The sequence below is a fragment of the Xenopus tropicalis genome, chromosome 6 (genome assembly GCF_000004195.4).
Source record: "Xenopus tropicalis strain Nigerian chromosome 6, UCB_Xtro_10.0, whole genome shotgun sequence".
NCBI classification, from domain to species: Eukaryota; Metazoa; Chordata; class Amphibia; order Anura; family Pipidae; genus Xenopus; species Xenopus tropicalis.
Genome location: NC_030682.2, coordinates 71,501,509 through 71,521,495, shown reverse-complemented (window position 1 = coordinate 71,521,495; position 19,987 = coordinate 71,501,509). Strand labels below are relative to the sequence as shown.

General features: G+C 38.3%; 1 protein-coding gene across 4 annotated transcripts in view; it reads left to right on the top strand.

The window, feature by feature from the left end:
* The window catches only part of LOC101732754, a 32,432-nt gene extending 16,956 nt beyond the window's left edge, over positions 1 to 15,476 (top strand). For 3 of the 4 annotated variants that reach the window (XM_012965444.3, XM_012965442.3, XM_012965445.3), the window contains 4 exons: positions 543 to 650; positions 4,626 to 4,680; positions 13,619 to 13,810; positions 15,250 to 15,476. In XM_012965444.3, coding sequence (XP_012820898.1) covers positions 543 to 650; positions 4,626 to 4,680; positions 13,619 to 13,810; positions 15,250 to 15,311 — 417 coding nt within the window. In that variant the 3' untranslated portion in view covers positions 15,312 to 15,476. The remainder of the gene's footprint in view (positions 1 to 542; positions 651 to 4,625; positions 4,681 to 13,618; positions 13,811 to 15,249) is intronic. The other variant, XM_004915319.4, reaches the window with a different exon arrangement.
* Positions 15,477 to 19,987: the final 4,511 nt, after the last annotated feature.

Below are 19,987 nucleotides of genomic sequence, written 5' to 3'. Positions count from 1 at the left end.
TTCCGGATAAGGGGTCAGATACCTGCATTTAAATAGGTGAGCAATTGATTGATTTGAGGATGCAGTGACTCTTCAACATGGATACACTGTGTGATTGCACCCAGGCTTTACTAGTGTTCTGATATGTGTAGGCTGATAATGTTGAATGTTATTCAAAAATTCTTGCTTACATGTCTGATTTTTTTTTTTTTTTTTTTTTTTTTTTTAAAAACGGTCAGTTTTTCCACACAGTTGGTGGTTTACTGAGAACTTTTGAACTCTACAGTAAATATAAATCCTAATGTGTTTTTGAATTTTTTTTCCATGTACTATCCATTTTATGACAGTTTGGGAAACTTAATTTGCAAAAAATTAGGCTTTCAAGCAGATTAGCAGATTGTTTTTATAAAATATATGTAAAAAAAAAAAAAAAAGACAAACCTATGCATGTAGAATATATTTTATCGTATTATTTTATTTTTTTTTGTTAGAATGGCATAATTATCTAGCATGCTATGTTGAGGTGACTCAGTTGGCAATTATTTATTCTCTCTTTATTTTAGAAAACTTTTGAAATACACAATGATGAAGATGCCTCATTTATTTGCAAAATTACAAAGAACTTTACCTCAGCACTTGTGAATTATCAGGAGCAAGAGACAAAAAAGAAGGTATAGTGATATATGTGTAAATATGTGTAGATGACAGTGTCTTACATACTGTATTAACCCTTTCACTGCCAGACGTTTTGGTCAAAGCGGAACTTGTATTGCCAGACAGTTTTTGAACATTTTGCACTCTTTCACTTTAGGGACCTTTCCTCGGGGGGACTTTTAGTTTACCCAGGAAAACAATATATTGGTTTTTTTTCAGGACAACCTAAGCTTTCAAAATATGGTAGAATTTTGGTGTAATTACAATTCTCTAACAAGATATAGGCTTCTAAATATCTAAAAAAAAATTTAAAAAATCACATTTTCCATAATATAAACACACATAACAGAAACAAAAATTATTTTATGCACAAAAATACAACTGATTTGGAAAGTCCCATGTCTCCTGAACGTGCCAATACCAAATATATTTAGATTTATGGAGATTTCTCACTTGTATAGGTCAAAAACTCCCAGCAGTACACCAAATTTCCAAAGCACTGCTTCAGAAAGCTGCATACTTTAGATTTCAAGTACAAAAATTCCACTAACAAAAGGTTTATCCCAGAAAATTGTACATTTTGGAAAGAATAGATTCTGGGGAATCCAGAATAGTCTCAACTGTCTGACTACTACAAAATTTGTGAAATTTTTATAAAAAGTTGGTAATTTTGATAACATTTCCAAAAATCCCCTCAAAGCTTCCACTTTGCAGCATCTTACCTCCCACATATCATTAGGTACCAAGATGAAACACCCTGAATTTGAATGCCAGGGGTCCACTGAACAGTTTGATACCTAATATGTATAGGTTTACCTAAGTATGTGGCATGTAGAAGCCCCAATGTGAGCATACCCCCATATGATCTATCATTTCAGCTCCACCAAAATCGACACATTTACATCCTTTTATGTGGGATAATGCTACAAAAAAGTACACTAACCCCAGAAAGCCATATATTTTTGGAAAGTACACATTTCCCCGAATCTATAATGGGTACACATTTCTCCAAAGTACCAAGCCGTAAAGTTTTCCTAAGTTTGCAGATTTTTTACGACATTTCAGAAAATTGCATAAAAATGTTGCAATTTGCCGCATTTATCTCTCACAATTTCTTGATTAAAGATCAGATAAAGACAAAATCTCCCCAAATAGGACCAACTAAGGTCTACTGAACAGTTTGATGCCCAATATGCATAGATATGCCAAAGTCTGCGGTATATACTGACCCCAAAATAAAAATCGCGCATATGGATTTCTCGCCTGCCAAATCAGCTTTTGCATATAGAGCCCCCTGTCAGCGTATTATGTGCCGTAACACCCCCTACGGGGGAAAAGAAACTAAAAACAAAGTGGTGAAACGAAATGCTTGTAGGTCAGTCCTGTGACGATCGCATTGCAGGACCGACATGACAGCCCCCCTGGCTAGTTGCTCAGGGGGCTGGCATCTCTAGAAACTCTCTGCAGTGGTGGCCGCTGCAGAGAGTATCCTTTATCTGCCAATGATGTATGAGACGTCGTTGGCAGATAAAGCTTTTTTCTGCCATGACGTATGCCATATGTCGTTGGCAGAAAAACGGTTAAAGGCAAACAGACAAACTCAATACATGAAATTACTATAACGGAGGGTACTACCAAAATTTAAGATGAAATAATATCAAAGGGTTTGTTTACCTTTAACCTTCAAGCCTGCAAAGTTCAGGGTTGCTATATTGCTCTAGGTCAGTGCTGACCAACTGTGGGGGCCTGTAACTCCCCTCTGTTTAGCCCCCCCCACCTGTCTGGCTGCTGTACTTTTGTGTAAGCTTTAAATGTTATCAGTACTGAGATTAACTGGCCCCAGTTAAGTAATTCCCAGTATTATTCACTCCTTTTAAGACCCTGTGTTCACACCTGTTAGCGCCAGCATTGTTCACACCTCAGGCTCAGACTGTAAGCACCCACATTGTTCACCTGTTCACACCTCAGACCAGCATTGTGTCACTGTATGTACTGCCTGCCCTATGCTGCTTGTATGTATGGCACACACAGGCAGTGTAGGGCAGGCAGAGTATGGCACACACAGGCAGCATAGGGCAGCCAGACTACTGCATGTGTGTGTACCATACTCTATCTGCCCTATGCTGCCTGTGTGCGCTATACTCTACCTGCCATATGCTGCCTGTGGGAGGTGAACCTGGCAGTGGATTGTTCTGGGAGTTTGTTAGCATTTGGAAAGAGTCAATATATGGTCCCTAAGGTGTGTAATTATGTGCTGTTAATATGACATAATACAATTCTTTCACATATGCATGATGGGTGATATCACCGCAGTGATCACTAACCATTTGGGTTTTTGCTGCGCTACCACCATTAGTATGGGTATGGTCTTAAAAGCTCTTGTGATAACCTGGGTGTGGTTTGAAGTGGGGGCAGTTTAAAAAGGGGGAGTGGTCAAACCTGGCTTTTATTAGCGACCCTCCACCATGTAGGCCAGAAAAATTCTGCCCGTCTGTACCACAGATGTTGGACAGCACTGCTTTAGGTTGTTGCAGAGAAGGGCTGATATACTGAGAAAAGATTAGTAAGTGTAATTTATAGAATTAATGTGCGTGAGGAACTAATGATCCCATAAAGCCTAAATAGAGTTTTCTGCTTTATAAAAGAGTTGTTTTGAATTGTTCAAGGGCACTTTTATACAGAAAATTACTTTTTTATATACATTATTAAAAACGTATACATATCTTTTTATGGATGAAAAGGTACATGCTGTTTCCTTATGTCGGTTATGACCAAAATACAACGTCTATAATAGACCAATGTACACCTCACAAAAGCAAAAAAAATGCTTTAATATATTTGAAACATGTATACATATAATTTACATTACAAACAATTCCATATACATTCCACCAGCTTTCACAGTGCAAGTTAGCAAATGTGTTTGTCAAGGGGATTTTTAGTGCGAAAAACAGTGCTAAAATGTTAGATTGTTTTTTCCCTATTTAAGATAGTCTAAGGGGCACATTTACTAATCCACGAATTTCCGAAAAGCGTCCAAATGCATTTTTTTTGTAATGATCGGTATTTTGCGAATTTTTCGAGTGCTCAATACGAAAAAGTCGCGACAATTCGCGAAAGTCGTAATGGCTATGAAAAAGTCGCGACAATTCATGAAAGTCATAATGGCTATGAAAAAGTCGCGACAATTCACGAAAATCATAATGGCTATGAAAAAGTCGCGACAATTTGCGCAAGTCGTAGCGGTTACGACAAAGTTGCGACAATTTACGAAAAAGTCGTAGCGGCGACGAAAAAAAACGAAAAAAATACGAAAAAGTCGCAAAATGTTCGTTTTCCAATCCAAATTTTTCTCATTCGGATTCGTGGATTAGTAAATCAGCCCCTACGTATTGCACATGCCTGTCACAAAACGTATGACGTATGAGCCACTAGCACAATCAGGGAAATACCACACGTGCCACAAGGGTTGTTTCACAGGGGTTTATTACAACCAAAAGTAGAGAAACAGGGAAAGGGCAATACGCATGGGAGGTCCAAAAGTCCCAATCACATCAAATCCTCCTTCAGGAAGTCTGCAGGGCAACCCCCCTCTGCACAATCTCCAGGGAACAAAGGCAAAGTCTCCTAGCCCAACCCCCAATCCACAAAGCTTTCCCACCCAGACAGCCCACAATTAACTGGGTAGTCTCCCCAGGCAGTTCCAATGGAAATAAACAAAGTTCCTTTTCGGGTAGTTCCACAGAAACACACTATCTTGGTTCCAGGGCAAACAGTCCTTCCGTAGGGAATAGGGGAATACACACAGTTGGGCGGAATCTTCTTGCCGCAGCTAAGGTAGATTCCAGGGGAACGCAGGGGAGGGTGTCCTGCCGCAGCGAGGCTACAGAAAATGGCAACTAAGCTGGTAAAATGTGTGGAAAGTCTTAGTATATGTATATGTTCTTACAGTGTAGCTTTCTTTAATAAAGTTATGTTTTGTTTTTATATAGGCTTGCCAGCCATCTTCAGACAAAAATAATAAAGAACACTCTAAGAAACCCTCAGGTAAAATGAATAATTTATGCAAATGAATAAGAGTTTTTATACGTTCCCTTTCTCAAATCATAAAGCATTTACTTATTTATATATACTGTTTTTAAAAAGAACACTGGGAGGCTAGTAGCATTGTAAATACAAGGAAGCCTAAAGAAACATGGTTTCGAAAAATCTGCAGGGGGCTCTTGGTGGAAAACAAATCTAGATAGATTGTTGTGGTTTAACAAGAATCTTTCATAAATTAGTTTTTATATTCTAAAAAAATATCTCACACTAGTGGGTGAGAAAAAACGCAGTGAAAAAATTTGAATATTATTGAGAATATTTTATTAAAGTGGACCCATGAAACCCAAATTCATTTTTTTTTTTATTAACGCATCCATACCCATTATAAATAGCACAGCTGTCAATCATATATTGCCTGCCCTGCCTTTCTCCCTTCCTCCTCACCATCTATAGTAATTGTGTATCCAGTGCATGGGCATGTGCATCCAGTCCCCCTTTCTGGCACATAAGATTTTGGGGTAATAGCTTTCCTCAATAACAGTGTCCACAAAATGCTTGCAGTAATTGTGTCATATTAAGACAGGGGGAAACAAGATCTATATCGCTTATATAATGTAAGTGAAGTATATTTTACTTGACAAACACAATAGAAAAGAATTTGGAATTATTTTTTAGGGTGACAGGTCCCCTCAAATAGTTGCGATTTCTCAAACAAACTAAAATCCGCCAAGTTTTTATAGAAGTCAATGGGATTTGTCTTTATCAACTTTGTTTTATTTTTTTTCTCAGTTTATTAAAACAGTCAAGATTTTCAGCCTCACTAAATAATTTATAGAACAATATGATTTTTGTTTGTGTGCGACTTTTCCATTAGAAAACTTGACTATAACTCTTCTGTCTGAGGTTTTTTTTTTTTTTATAAATGCGTTAATGCTATTGGCACCTGTGTTAAAAAAGCCCTTATATGCCACCTTCTTACTACCAAGCTTTCTCTAAATACGTGCTACTGAAGCACATTAAAGAACAGATTCTGCTAGTCTGAAGTCAAGGGGACTTTGGGCTAATGCACATAGGAAATTTGTCAATCACCATCAGAAAACAGCAGTGCTCAGTGGCAGTTAATATCATCCGTTCTGTCTGTCACAGCTCAAAATGTTATTAAATAGAAATTGCCCAGAGGTTCATCTGTCGCCTCTCTCCCCATGTGCATCAGGCAATTCACTTTATATTACTTTATATACCTGTATTATGATATGTTATAGATGAACAGGGCTGTTTTGGCTGCCAGTGTTTTAGCCAGATGATAGTCTGTCAAAATTGTAAATGTTCTATTGGTCATATACTGTTCCAGATGTTGAGCACACAAAGGAACTGTACTATACACGTAATGATTTCTAGGGGAAGTGACCAGGAAGTGCTTGTATTGAGGTGCTGAGGCTATGATCAAGGCAGTATTTCTTCACGTGGAAAAATACTATACCTTGATGTATAACACAGGACTGGCCTCCCCTGCCCCACCCTCCTCCAAAGCAAAGGTGACCAGAGATATCTTTATTATATAGGAACATGCTAGATGACCTAGTCACCTGTGTACCATAGGCTCTCAGCATTTTCTTGTTAGGAGAAAGGCTGTGATGGCAATTTCTTAAAATTTCTTGTAGTTTATCTGGATGAAAGGGACATAAATGTAAGGACTGTTCTCATAATACATAAAAAAATTAAGACATAATCTGGGAAACGTTAAGAATAAATTGCAAAGGTGCACCATGTCTAGTAACAAAAACCAATAAGATTTTTGCTTTTAACCCTTTCACTGCCAGCCGTTCCTCGGGGGGACTTTTAGTTTACCCAGGAAAAGAATGTATTGTTTTTTTCAGGACAAACTAAGCTTTCAAAATTTGGTAGAATTTTGGTGTAATTCCAATTCTGTAACAAGATAAAGGCTTCTAAATGTCTACAAAAAAAAAAAAAAATCATATATTTTCCATAATATAAACACACATACCAGAAACAAAAATTATTTTATGCACAAAAATACAACTGATTTGGAAAGTCCCATGTCTCCTGAACGCGCCAATACCAAATATATATAGTTTTATGGAGATTTCTCACTTGTATAGGTCAAAAACTCCCAGCAGTACACTACTAAATTTCCAAAGCACTGCTTCGGAAAGCTGCATACCTTAGATTTCAAGGCCAAAAATTACACTAACAGAAGGTTTATCCCAGAAAATTACACATTTCTGGAAAGAACAGATTCTGGAGAATCCAAAGTAGGCACAATTGTCTGTCTACTCCAAACTATCAAGTCACAATGCTTTCCTAAAGTTATAGGTTTTTATCAAAATTTGTGACGTTTTAAAAAAATCGCTCAAAACTTCCAGTCTATAGTATCTTATCTCCTACAGGTCATGAAATAACCAAATAAAACACCCTAAATATGAACGCCAGGGGTCCACTGAATAGTTTGATGCCAAATATGTATAGGTTTACCTAAGTATATAGCATGTAGGGGCCCAATGTGAACATACCCCAATATGATCTATCACTTCTGTCATTTTCAGCTTCTGCAAAATCAACACATTTACATCATTATAAGTGGAATAAAGTTAGTATAAAGTACACTCACCCTAGAAAGCCATATATTTTTGGAAAGTACACCTTCCCCTGAATTCAAAATGGGTACCCATGTCTATCTACCCCAAAGTACCAAGCCGCAAAGCTTTCCTAAAGCTGGCAATTTTGATGACCTTTCCAAAAATCCCCTCAAAGCTTCCACTTTGCAGCATCTTATCTCCCACACAGCATTAGGTACCAAGGTAAAACACCCTGATTTTGAATGCCTGGGGTCCACTGAACAGTTTGATGCCCAATATGTATAGGTTTACCTAAATATGTGGCATGTAGGGGCCCCAATGGGAACATACCCCTATATGATGTGTCATTTCAGAAAATCAATACATTTACATCCTTTATGTGGGATAATGCTACAAAAAAGTACGCTCACCCCAGAAAGCCATATGTTTTTGGAAAGTACACATTCGCTCGAATCTATAATGGGTACACCTTTCCTTTTACTCCAAAGTACCAAGCTGCACAGCGTTCCTAAGTTTGCCGATTTTTATGATATTTCAGAAAATCGCTTAAAAATGTTGCAGTTTGCCGCATTTATCTTACACAATTTCTAGCGTACAGTGGCAAATCAGCCCAAATAGGAACACCCAGAGGTCTACTGAACAGTTTGATGCCCAATATGCATACCAAAGTCTGTGGTATGTACTGACCCCAAAATGAAAATAGTGCATATGGATTTCTCGCCTGCCAACTCAGCTTTTGCACAGAGCCCCCTGTCAGTGTATTATGTGCCGTAACACCCCCTAACTATACAGACACCCCCAGAAAACCATATATTTTTGGAAAGTACACATTCTGATGAATTCAAAATAGGTAGTTATTTTTGTACAACAAAGTTACACACGGCAAAGCTATGCTAAAAACAGATCAGGAACACTTATACAGGGATAAAAATGCAATAAAACCACAAAAATTGTGCAAATCAGCGAAACAACAAAATTAGTCACACGACAGTGTAATTAGTGGTCAGTTTTTAGGGAAAATAAACTAAAAACGAGAGGTAAAATGGAAAAAAAATAAATAAACACAAAAAAAAAAAGTTTTTGTATACACGTATGTACATATGTTAAAGTAGTGTGACAGTATGTAAGTGTGTATATGAGTGTGCAAAAAAAACAAAAGTGCTAAATTGTGTGCTGTATGTAGGTATAAATGTATGTAAGTGTGTAAAGGCAAAAAATAAAAACACACTTACCTGTTCAGAAGCAAGGATTGCATGGCTGGTCGTCCTGCTGCAGTCCTGGTGAGTGGGGGGAAGCGGGGAGCAAGCAGCAGACGCAATATAACACCTAGACCTATAACACCTTTTATTAAATGTATCTTGGGGTTTTAATAAAATGCTTTTTTGCTTTTCGCTCTCACTGCATTCTCTGCCTGCTAGCTGAATGCAGAATCTATGAAAATAATTTAAAGGAGATCTAAAGGCAAAAAATAGGTTAATTTTCAGGTTTTCTACCGGCTTGTATCCATTTCAATTTCCAGTGTCCAAGTATGTTTCTGCACACCAAATTCAAAAAAATGGGTGCTAATGACCAAAAAGTGTAAATAGTTGTGAGAAACTGTCAGCACAACAATATATGAAATTAGTTCTAATTTAATCATATTTTTATCATAGTCCATATTAAGTGCTTTCAAGACCATAGTAAAATGTATGCGCAAAGAGTACCTGTAAAATATAAATATATGCACAAGTCAGATATGTTCCTTTTGTTTTTCATTTACTTACCTTGATACTTTATTTTCACACAGTTCACTTACCCCAAGAAGCATGTGAATACTAATTGTTGATTTAGGCCTCTTGGAGCTACACAATTCAACTCACGGATCCAAAATGCCTCTCTTTGTAGTAACATTTTACTCTGATCTCCACCGCGCATACACCTAAATGCCGCTGCACCGTGTTTTGCTTCAGCCCAATGTCTAGCTACAGCTTTTTGGGCTGTATCCTGCTTTTTATCCTTAGATTTATGGGCCTTTTCTGGTTACAAAGTGGCTCGTATGCTATATCTATGCATATTAATCCAATCCTTCAGCTGTATTATGGTTTTACCACAATACTCTAGCCTCTAACTGCCTCCTAGCTATCTCCAATTGTATGAACCAACACCATGTCAAACTGAACCTAACAAAAACTGAACTAAAGATCTTTTCGCCTAAGCCTGGTCCTACCCTCCCCTTTTCTATCTCTATTGAAGGCACCCTCATCAACCCGGTCGATTAGGCACGTTGTTTGGGGGTGACTCCTGTCTCTCCTTCTCTTACCATATTAACACCACTGTCAAAACCTGTCACTTTTACTTGCGCAATATTGCCAAAATGTCAAAGATAATTTAGGGCGCACGCCTGCGCATTGCTTTCCTACTGCGCCCCATGCATGCGCAGTAGCCAGCCTTGTGTAGTCTCCTGGATTGATGACGCTCGGGTCACATGACAATCCCAAGCATTATCATTGACCTCTCTGCCCCTCCTGTCAGCACATCGCCAATCACAGACACGCTTCTGCTCAGAGCGTTACTATAGCAACGCCCTGAACAGAAGCGATGCTGGTTTTTCCTGTGAGCTGACACGGAGTGGGGGTGGATTTTAGCAGGAGCAGCAAGCAGCATTGTGCTCTGTCTGACTGAGGTCTGTACTTCTCCTGCCTAACTAGTTACATGAAGAATAAGTTTTCCTGGCAACATGTGCAGTACCGGGCATGAGATTAGGGAAGTGACGTGATGAAAGCAAAATGGCGGCCACAAAATGTGAAAAGGAGCCGATATTCTTTACCTTGCTGCACTAATTTAGTAGTGTATTTTGAAAAATAAAGCAGCGTTTCATGGGGGGGGGGGGGGGTAGGGAACATTTTACTGTAAAGTTTAACAAATGGCTTTCATTCTTCTTTAAGATACGAATTACCATGGGTGTTGTACTGGTCATCCTTTGTTTAATCATATTTTCCCCCCCATGTATGGATGGACAAAATGGGTACCCAGTATAAGACTATTACACATTATATAACCAGTGCATTTATATACACCGGGATAAAAAATGGGTCACACTTATTTTTTTTTATATTTATCCACAGGATCAGCTAGGCCAAGTAATTCCTGCCCCTAGGATAACCAAATTTCGGCTTTGTCAACCTTTTAAAGGATACATTTTCATGAGATATAAGCCAATATTTTAGTACACTTTTACGTACTTCATCACTATAGGGACTGTATTTGCACATATATAGCACAATTGATTCTTACCTGTATCTATGCTTCTTGGCCTTTCTGATCCTAACTATACTTCCTCACAATATAATATAGTAACATGATAATTAAGTTGCAAAAGGACACACATCTATCAAGTTCAACCTTTTGGTCTAAATAAAACCTGGTAGTAGACCCATCTAAATGGTTTGAGAAAGCAAATAAAATAGCTCCATCCCTAGATCCATCCCTATATGAGCCTTGTGCTGATATAGCTCTCACTTTAAAAACAAAACTTACAAATATTATGACGATCCTCTCTCTTGCATCTGCTAAAAGGACTTACTGGTGAATAAAAGATCAGAAAGTTAATTGTATGGTACCCTTATTTTTATTCACTGCAACTCCATTGTCCATCCCACCTACGTCCTCATAAAAAGCAATTCAAGGGATTTTGTCACAGGGAAACATGTTTCTTTTAATACACATTAGTCTAAAATATATATATATATATATATATATTTATAAAAAATACAGTTCTGCGCTCTGTGGGTTTTGCATGCTACTAAATAAACATTTTAGTCACTGCAGCACATTTGCCTACAATGTATATCAGTTGGGCATGTCTCCCACACCCAAATGGCATCATGTGTACTGCATATGTCCCCTCTGCTTGGCAACAACCATCACATGGCCATTTTTAGAAAATTGAATATATAAACGCTCAGCCTTACTGCTCACACGGCACGATGCGTCAATCCCCAATAGCCCACCGCTTGGCTTTTTTGGAATATCGCAAGAAAAGAGGAGAGCACCTTCATGCAGATGGCCATTTTTCCTCTGATACATAATCAGTTACATTTAAATCTGCAAACAGCATACACACACACAGACCCTTATTTAGCATACATTTCATCAAGAATACAGGCTCACATAGAACTTTTATCAAAGACAGTTCAGCCTGCTTTGTTTGAGCACTGCAATGGTACAGCTGAGCTCAGGAGAAAAAAGTTGAAGCAGACAGAGTTTTTATGGGAACCAGCAATGCCATCTCTTACTGGCTGCTAGACTGGAGGGTGTGTTTAGTAATCTGAGCTTAGAACAACTGAGCATGCCTGGCAAGCCAGAAATTAAAGCCGGGTGGGTTACAGGAGGAGAAGGAAATCTAAGTGATTAAGGAGATGTTTTCAGCCTTACTATTAACCTCTGGACAACCAGTGTGGCAGGTATTGGAAGATTTCAAAGAGGCTGTTCACTGATTAAATTTTTGTGTGTGGGCTACATGTCCTTTTAAGGAAGGATCTATATATTTTTTTGTAAATTTACATACAGTTCCTTGAAGAAAGGTCACACTGCAGTGTAGTATATAAATTTATAAATATGCATTTGTAGAGTAGTGATATCCTAATGGGTCCTTACCCCATGTGTAGATCAATTTAATCAAAATTAAGAAAGTGTCTTGAAAGGAGAAAAAGCTCAGTTATTCAACAACTAGGAGATTAAATAGATAAGGGAACAGCTGCCTGAAAGGACTTGTATTGTTTTGTGCTGACTCTTTCTGAAAGCGCAGAATAATGCATTATAAATTGAGATGACTATGTGCACTGCTTTATTGGTTCAAGAATGCAAATAATGAATTTCAAAAATATGTTAATGCTCACAGTTGAATACAGTACTAAAACATTATAAAAATCATGACCGAATCCCTTTACATTTGTTTGATCTGTTCTTCATAAAGGCATGATTTCTACTGCCTTTCTCCAAAACCTATTTTTAAATATGATGCTTTAAAGGAGAAGGAAGGTCACTTTGACATTTTACTGCCAATAGATTAGCAACATTAGTGCCACCTAGAACACTATATTTATTCTGGAGAAAGCTTTACCATGCCTAAGTAAAGAGCCCTAGAAGCTCCCTCGATTTTTTTAAGATTGCAACTGCCATTTCAGCTTGGTCTTCATAGCTTTCTGCTGTAGCTCTAGCCATTGTAGCTCAGATTACACATTCCTAAAAGTGGGGGGAGTGCGTTTTATGAATTCTTATGGGAGGGGGGAGCAGGAGAGAGCTGTGCAGACTCTGGCCCAGGAATGAAGAATACTGAAGAACATGTTTACAAAAAAGGAGACAAGAAATCCAGTGTTTCTATTGATAGAAATTGCAGCTTTTCTGTGAGTGCTTATGGCTGTATTTACATAGACCTTTCTGATAAAGCTTACTTATGTATATTTATCATGATGTGTAAAAAGTGGAGTGAAGCATTACTGGTGACGTTGCCCAGGGCAACCAATCAGCAATTAGATTTTAACAGTTGGCAAACCAAAGCAAAGCATCTGATTGGCTGCTATAAACCACATCACCGGTGATGTTTTACTTCACTTTTTACACAGCATGATAAATATAACCCTAAGTGTTTACCTTTAACAAACCCATGTGTTTACTACAGATGTCAAATTTACAGGCCTTTAATTGCTAGGCTGAAAATGTTTTGTTCTTTAGGGTACCAGGAAAAGGTAACTTACTTCATTTGCCCCCTTGCTGTCAGTGAGCTTCAGACATGTGATGGGAGCGCATATATGTGCCTGCATATTCTTTCCCCTACACAGCTTTGCATATTGTTCCTTTTCTCACTGAAGTCCCAGTAGAGCCACACAGGTATTGGATGGGCGAAGTTTGAATTCCCCCCCCAGCCCATCCAATCCTCATGCCACTTTACAAGAACTTAACCTTTCCTCCTGTTAGAAGAAACATGCTAGCACTCAAGCTCCCACCCTTCCTTCTAAAGTCTGCAGCTCACTGACAGGCAAGGGGCTGGCTAATCAAGAAAGTGCAGCACAGCTGGGCACCCCTAATACCCAAAAACCCACCAGGCCTGGGATTGCCCTCCCCGTGGTAAAAAGTCCTCTGCTATCTTTCTTTATTGTACTTGTACAGAGTACTCATGTCCCCTCAAATGTCTTCAGTGAAAACAATCCCAACCCCTGATAGTCTTGCACTTGAGCCACTGGGATACCTGGATGACCCCTGCTGTCTTTAAAATTCTGGGTGCTGTAAAACAAACAGTTTATTATGATTATGTTTCTAAGTATTGAGCTTTTTGCAAATCACAAATCGCTTTTCTTTTTGTCAAGAAGCAGACAAGCCAGTGTTTTCCCCATCTGCCTCATCGTCCAGTTTATCTACAGAAACATATTCAAATCCACCATCAATACCCCCAACAAATGATGCTACTGAGGTATTTTTTAACAGCATCAAGAATATGGAAGCATCTGAGGTGGTTAGTGTGTTCCAGAAAATTGCTGCTACAAATCCTGCTTTTAAAGGTAATCATGTTTAAAGCCGCTTAGATATGATTCCCATTTTCCCTATTTCTGGGGGACAGACCTCATTTCAGGACTTTGGCCCCCAGGAAAAACTCTCCCCACTGATTTTGTCATAAAGTCCCTATGTAGCATGTCCTGTAGGGAGATGTACATTTTAAAGTAGATTTTTAACACTTTTTGTGATGTGCGATGTAAGGATGCTACAATATGAGGAAGCAGAAAAGGAACTGAGAGTGGTTCACCCTATCCCGGGAAAGTATCTGACTAAAAACTGTGGTTGTGGATTGAATGGGGAGTAGTGAAAAGTGGTTATGACCTATAGATATTATTATCATTTATTTAAATTTGTGTGTGGCATGCTATATGCTCACTTTTTTTTTTTTTTTTTTTTGTCTTGTCCCTGAAAAGGGGATCTTGTGGTTTGTTAAAATCACTGCAAGGGTAAAGGGTGACTGTGTAATTTTATTCTTTTACAAAGCTTTTGCAGCAGTCTTTCTGTAAGCAGTTTATATGTGCCGGCACACACAATTTGTGAACTGTATATAACATATGTGATGATCTAGTACTTAGCACCTTGCACGAGTGTGCAATTTAGATTAATCCCTTTATTTGGCTGCCTTGTTTCCTGGTTGGCTCCTCAGAACAGATAAGAGGGCAAGGCAGGCTGAAAGATTGTCAGAGTCAGGGATGGACTACAGATGCTGACCAGTATTCATAAACAATGGATAATGGAAAAGAAAATAGAGTTTGGACCTATAAACAAAAAATGTCAGTGTTTTTAAGTTATTTAATATATATATATTGTATTGGTGTCTGGTTGCATTGCTAAAACTAGTGTGTTTGCTTTATAAGCACTGCTATAGTTTATTAAAATAATCTGATGCACATCCTTGAGTTTAGCCATTCTAGTTCAGATTCTAGTATGGATAAATGACAGATTAAATAGCAGATTTGTAGAATACAATGGGTTTAGTTTACACACAGCAATCCAGACCTGTTGTATTTTACAGAGTTTTATCTGCTGTGTAACCTCTGCCTTTTCTCATTTTCACACTGAATAACTACCACCATGGCTAAATGACAGCTTATTTATATAAACTATTGTAGTTTTTTTTAAGCAGTTCATTCAGTGAATTCAGGGAATGTAAAATCCAAGCTGTATGATTTTTCTTCATTTTTATATCATACAGTTTAGAACGGTGGTATAACATGCAGGCACCAGGCCCCTGAATAAATCTTGGAGGGGAGCACAGTGCACAACTTCACAACATTCAGCTGCCATCCTCTCATTTTCAGCATGCAGCCAAGTTAAACATGTCCGGGTCCCACTTGTCTGCAGGGTCTGCTATATCATAGTTGTGCCACTCATTAAAAAGTATTGCAAAGTGATAGATTTCCTGAACTAAAATGGTGAATCTTATTGTCCTTTCTTTCCATAGGCATTGACATACCAAGCCTGATGAAATACTTACAAGAAACTGGAAAGCTAAAGAACTCATAACAACTTTAGATAGGGAATGCTGTTAATTCCATAATTTAGTTTGTTTTTCTATGTAAAATAGGATTAATGTACACGTAAGGTGTAATCTATATTTGCATTTATTTATGGCTGTATTTTGTATTAATGTTTAATACAATTGCAATAAAAGAGCATATCTGAAATCAATTGCTGATATTTGTTATATATTGCTTACATATAAAAGAGTGGACAACTGCTTATCAGAGCTTTAAAACCAGTGCAAAATCTTGCTCCCTAAAGGTGGCCATACACGTGGCGATCTGACGATGTTTCGTACGACCATCGGTCGCACGAAACATCGTAAGATCCGCCACACACCATTCAGGGCTGAATCGGCAGGTAAGGAGGTAGAAACAATAGGATTTCTACCTCCTTCTGCCGATTCAGCTCTGAAGGGAGAATTTTGGTCAGGCGCCTTCTATGGCGCCCGATCAAAATTTTCAAACTGGTCCGATCGGCGAGTCGTCCAATATCAGCAGCTTCCTGCGATATCGGTCGACTCGCAGACATGCCATACACGCACCGCTTATCGTACGAAACGAGGTTTCGTACGATAATATCGGTGCGTGTATGGCCACCTTTAGTCAGATGTGTAGTTGTGGTTATGGGCGCAAGTTTGTTTATATGATCTGACAAACTCATACGTTAAAGTATAAAAATGAAACTTGGTAAAATAGATAGACAAAAAATGTTTTCAATATACAGTAGTTAGTTAGGCATCTGCCTGCTCCAGCCTTTATAGATTACATTTTTGCAGTCAGTAACCAATCAATGACTTGATAACTTGCTCGGTAAGTTTGCTTTTGAATCTGACCTGCTTGCTTATAAACTAACTGAACAGTTATGTCCCATGTGGCCCTCCTAAAGTCACTGACAAACTAAGAGGTTAGAGAGAGCTAAAAACAGAAAGTAGTGTTCTGGCAATTATTTTAGACATCTGCTCAATCCAGCCTTTATAGATTATCAAGATTTAACATGTTTGGGCAAAGACACACGCGGTGATTAGTAGCCATGGCTTTTTAAAAAGTTGCAGCAACTAATACACACACTGAATCCACGCGGGCGATTAGTCACAGCAACTCATATTCAACTATGGCGGGAAAGTCACTGCGGTTTGCCACAGAGACGGACTTTTTAAAAAGTCAGGGCTTTTTTCTTTGCCCTTTCCTGCAGGAAAGCAATATGTACCGTATATACTCGAGTATAAGCCGATCCGAATATAAGCCGAGGTACCTAATTTTACCTAAGAAAACTGGAAAAACTTATTGACTCCAGTATAAGCCTAGGGTGGGAAATGCAGCGGCTATTGCTAAGTTTCAATAATCAAAATAAATACCAATACAATTACATTAAATGAGGCATCAATGGGGAATATGTTTTTAAATATTTATTTAAAAGAAAAACAGTAAATTAGCTCTGTAAGTGGAGAAGAGGGTCAGCAAAAACAATATGGTATCAACAATGATACCTTAAGAGTACTACTCCCTTAGCTCAATCAGCAACCCAGCTAAAACACAGAGTTAAAATGATTCAAAACTATATATAGTTAATATAGAATATAAAGTGCAATGTCTAGTGCAGAATGGGGCAGATGAGGATGGTAGATAGAGATGAATTGGGAGCGGGCCAGGGCAATGGAGCGTCTTGTGGGTGGCCTAATTTGCACACAAAGGACACAGGGTGCTAGTCTGGAGGGACCCATGGCACCCGACTCGAGTATAAGCCGAGGGTGACTTTTTCAGCACATTTTGGGTGCTGAAAAACTAGGCTTATACTCGAGTATATACAGTACATGTTCTTTTGTAACACATACAGCATATTTGCTTACTAGGAATATCGTGGACAGGCCCATCACATTGAAGGATCCAATATTATTTCTGTAACACCACTGACCATGAAACTTTTATTTGGATACATGCAAGTTTTATTATTCTTAAAAATGGCCCGTAGGATTGAGGCAACCTCACTGATACGGCAGATATAGAAGAACAAAATTGTTCTTGTTGGATTTTTTATACATCTGTATGCAAGTCACTGCCTGGCAGCCTTAGTAGAGCTCCCACTATAAGATATCATTGTTGTAAAAACAGCGTTCAAGTGATAATAAAGGAAAATATTTTACATATAGTATTGTTCACTTAACTTTTTTGACCCACCCATCACTGGTCAAGTACAGCTCATTGATCATCTGTGTCCCAGCTCACACAGCAACCACTAGAAGGCACTGAACACAGCACATATAACGAGTTTGAATCTTTGTACGAAAATTTCGAATTTACATTCAAAAATGTTAAAATTCAGAAAATTTGAGTTTAAATGGACGTTCATTTTCATGAATCCTCTTTAATTTTTCCCAACAGGAATTGCTCTAAGCCATTTAAGGAGCATTGGCACTCATTCTTGGAAGACAATAATGTGTTTAAGTTTCACATGAAACTGGGTGAAATAGAATGATGGGATTAACTTCCCCTTAAAACTGAGTGAAATAGAAAACAATGAGGGGATTAACTTCTGCTTGAAAATGTGTCAAGGACAGGCTGTCACTGACTTAGTTTATTCCTTTACTATTCTAAAGCTCCATAGGACTCAATGGTACTCGACAGATCAAACCTGCCAAATTTTTTGACAACAAAAGTTAACTCCCATAATTCGTTATTTATTAATAATAGAGTACTGTCAAAAACCCATTCGTAAATCTTGAAAAATATCTTTAAAAAAAAACAAAAAACTTTTTCTCAAAATTGCTTAGTAAATGTGCCCCCAAGTGTGGACCAACATTAGCAAAAAAAATTTGAAGAAAATTCAGTTCATGCAAGCAAAGTATCAACCAGGTTGCAGCAAATGTAATAAAATACACAATGTTAATCTAAATGCTATATACTGAGTTGTATAAATTTATCAAACTGAAAAAGCATTTGCATGAAGGACACTGATCTTTGTCAGAGTCACTCCACAAATGCAGACTTTTTTTATACAAAGTGCCCCAAAGGCAGCGTCTCATTTAGGCACCTTGGGGTGACTGTATTGCCATCTCCATCGAGACTTCCTTTGTAGCCCTGCCTCTCCTCAAAGGTGGTTGGTCAGTTGCCATGCATTTGAAAGTAGGGAGGGTATGTTTAATGTTTAGAAAGTGTTTGGCCATCGGTTGTTGAGCCTTGCCCTAAATAAGGGCTTGATGTCTCCCAATGCACTGGTTAAGCATTGTCACAATTTTGCTGACCAGATATAGGTCACAACAATAGGCAACAAGTATGTTCAGCACAACCAAGTGGAAAAAATGCAGGGTTACTTAGTAAGCAAAGTAGAGATTGGTCAGACTGCCATCTTAGAGTCAAGAAGGCAAATTGGAGAGCCCTAATACTGCCCCTTTAATAATTGCATTATACACACAGTTGTAACTCAACTGTAAATCTGTACTCACTGTAAATCCCTTTTCCCCTCATTCGTTAGAGCTGCCTTTGAGACTGAGATTGGATCCTGTTGCTGGTAGGAAAATACAGTATATAGCCATTAAAAACTTTCCCCTCCTCATATAAGGTTCCTCCTTCCTCTTGCTAATAATTGTTATTCTTAAGAGTAGGAAAAGAAAAAAAACACATTATGCTAACATATTTATTGGGAGGGACTATTGTGCTGCCTTTGGGATTAAAAGGAAAAGGCATTTACAGTAAGTACTTTCTTTCTCTTACATCCCTACAGGCAGCACTAATGAATGAAATATGGATCCATTTGACCCGCTTGAAATAAATCAGAAGGCATTTTTTGACATCCAATAAATGTGACATGCTCTACTTTGGGATTTTCAAAAAGAGGTGGCAAAGAAATTTCAATGTTTCTATGAAATTCAGTATTTACTTTCGGAGAAATAATTTTTTGAGATTTGGTCTCTAAACTATTTAAATTGTCAGAATTTAAAAAAATAAGGTTCCTTAAAGGATATTGCCTGAAGTTTGACAGTGTGTCCGGCTGAGGCTATAGCTGTCAAGAAGGTTGTTTTAATGGACAAGTGGGACATAGAGGCATTACTTAAAGGAACAGTAACACCAAAAACTATAATGTACTGTTGCCCTGCACTGGTTAAAGTTGTGTGTTTGCTTTAGAAAGACTACCAGGGTTGGACTGGGCTAACAAGCCCTCCAGCTCAGACCCGATTCCTGCCAGTGCTCTCCCGGGCTGCTGGTGTCCCTCCCCTGACATTCTGTAGAATACAATGGTGTTTTATCTATTATCTGGTATGTAACTTGTGCCTTTTCTTCTTTTTTCCAGCTTGAATGGCTGCCCCCATGGCTACACAGCAGCTTATTTATTTAAATTATAGTAGTGTTCCTGAAGCAAACAAACCTGCTTTACCAGTTTAGGGCAACAGTACATTATATTTTAATTACTTTAAACATTTTCATTTTCTGGTTTCACTGCTCCTTAAATGGCTCAAAAGGTGGAAGAATCGGGGCATTCAAGGCCAGAGACAAATCCCATTTGGGAACACATATATAAAGCCTTGGTTTAAGATTAGAGATTGCCTTACATAGTAACCCCATCTGAAGCCTCTCTAATTTGCCACAGAATTCCTTCCTGACTCCAAGATGGCAATCGGACTAGTCCCTGGATCAACTTGTACTAGGAGCTATCTCCCATAACCCTGTATTCCCTCACTTGCT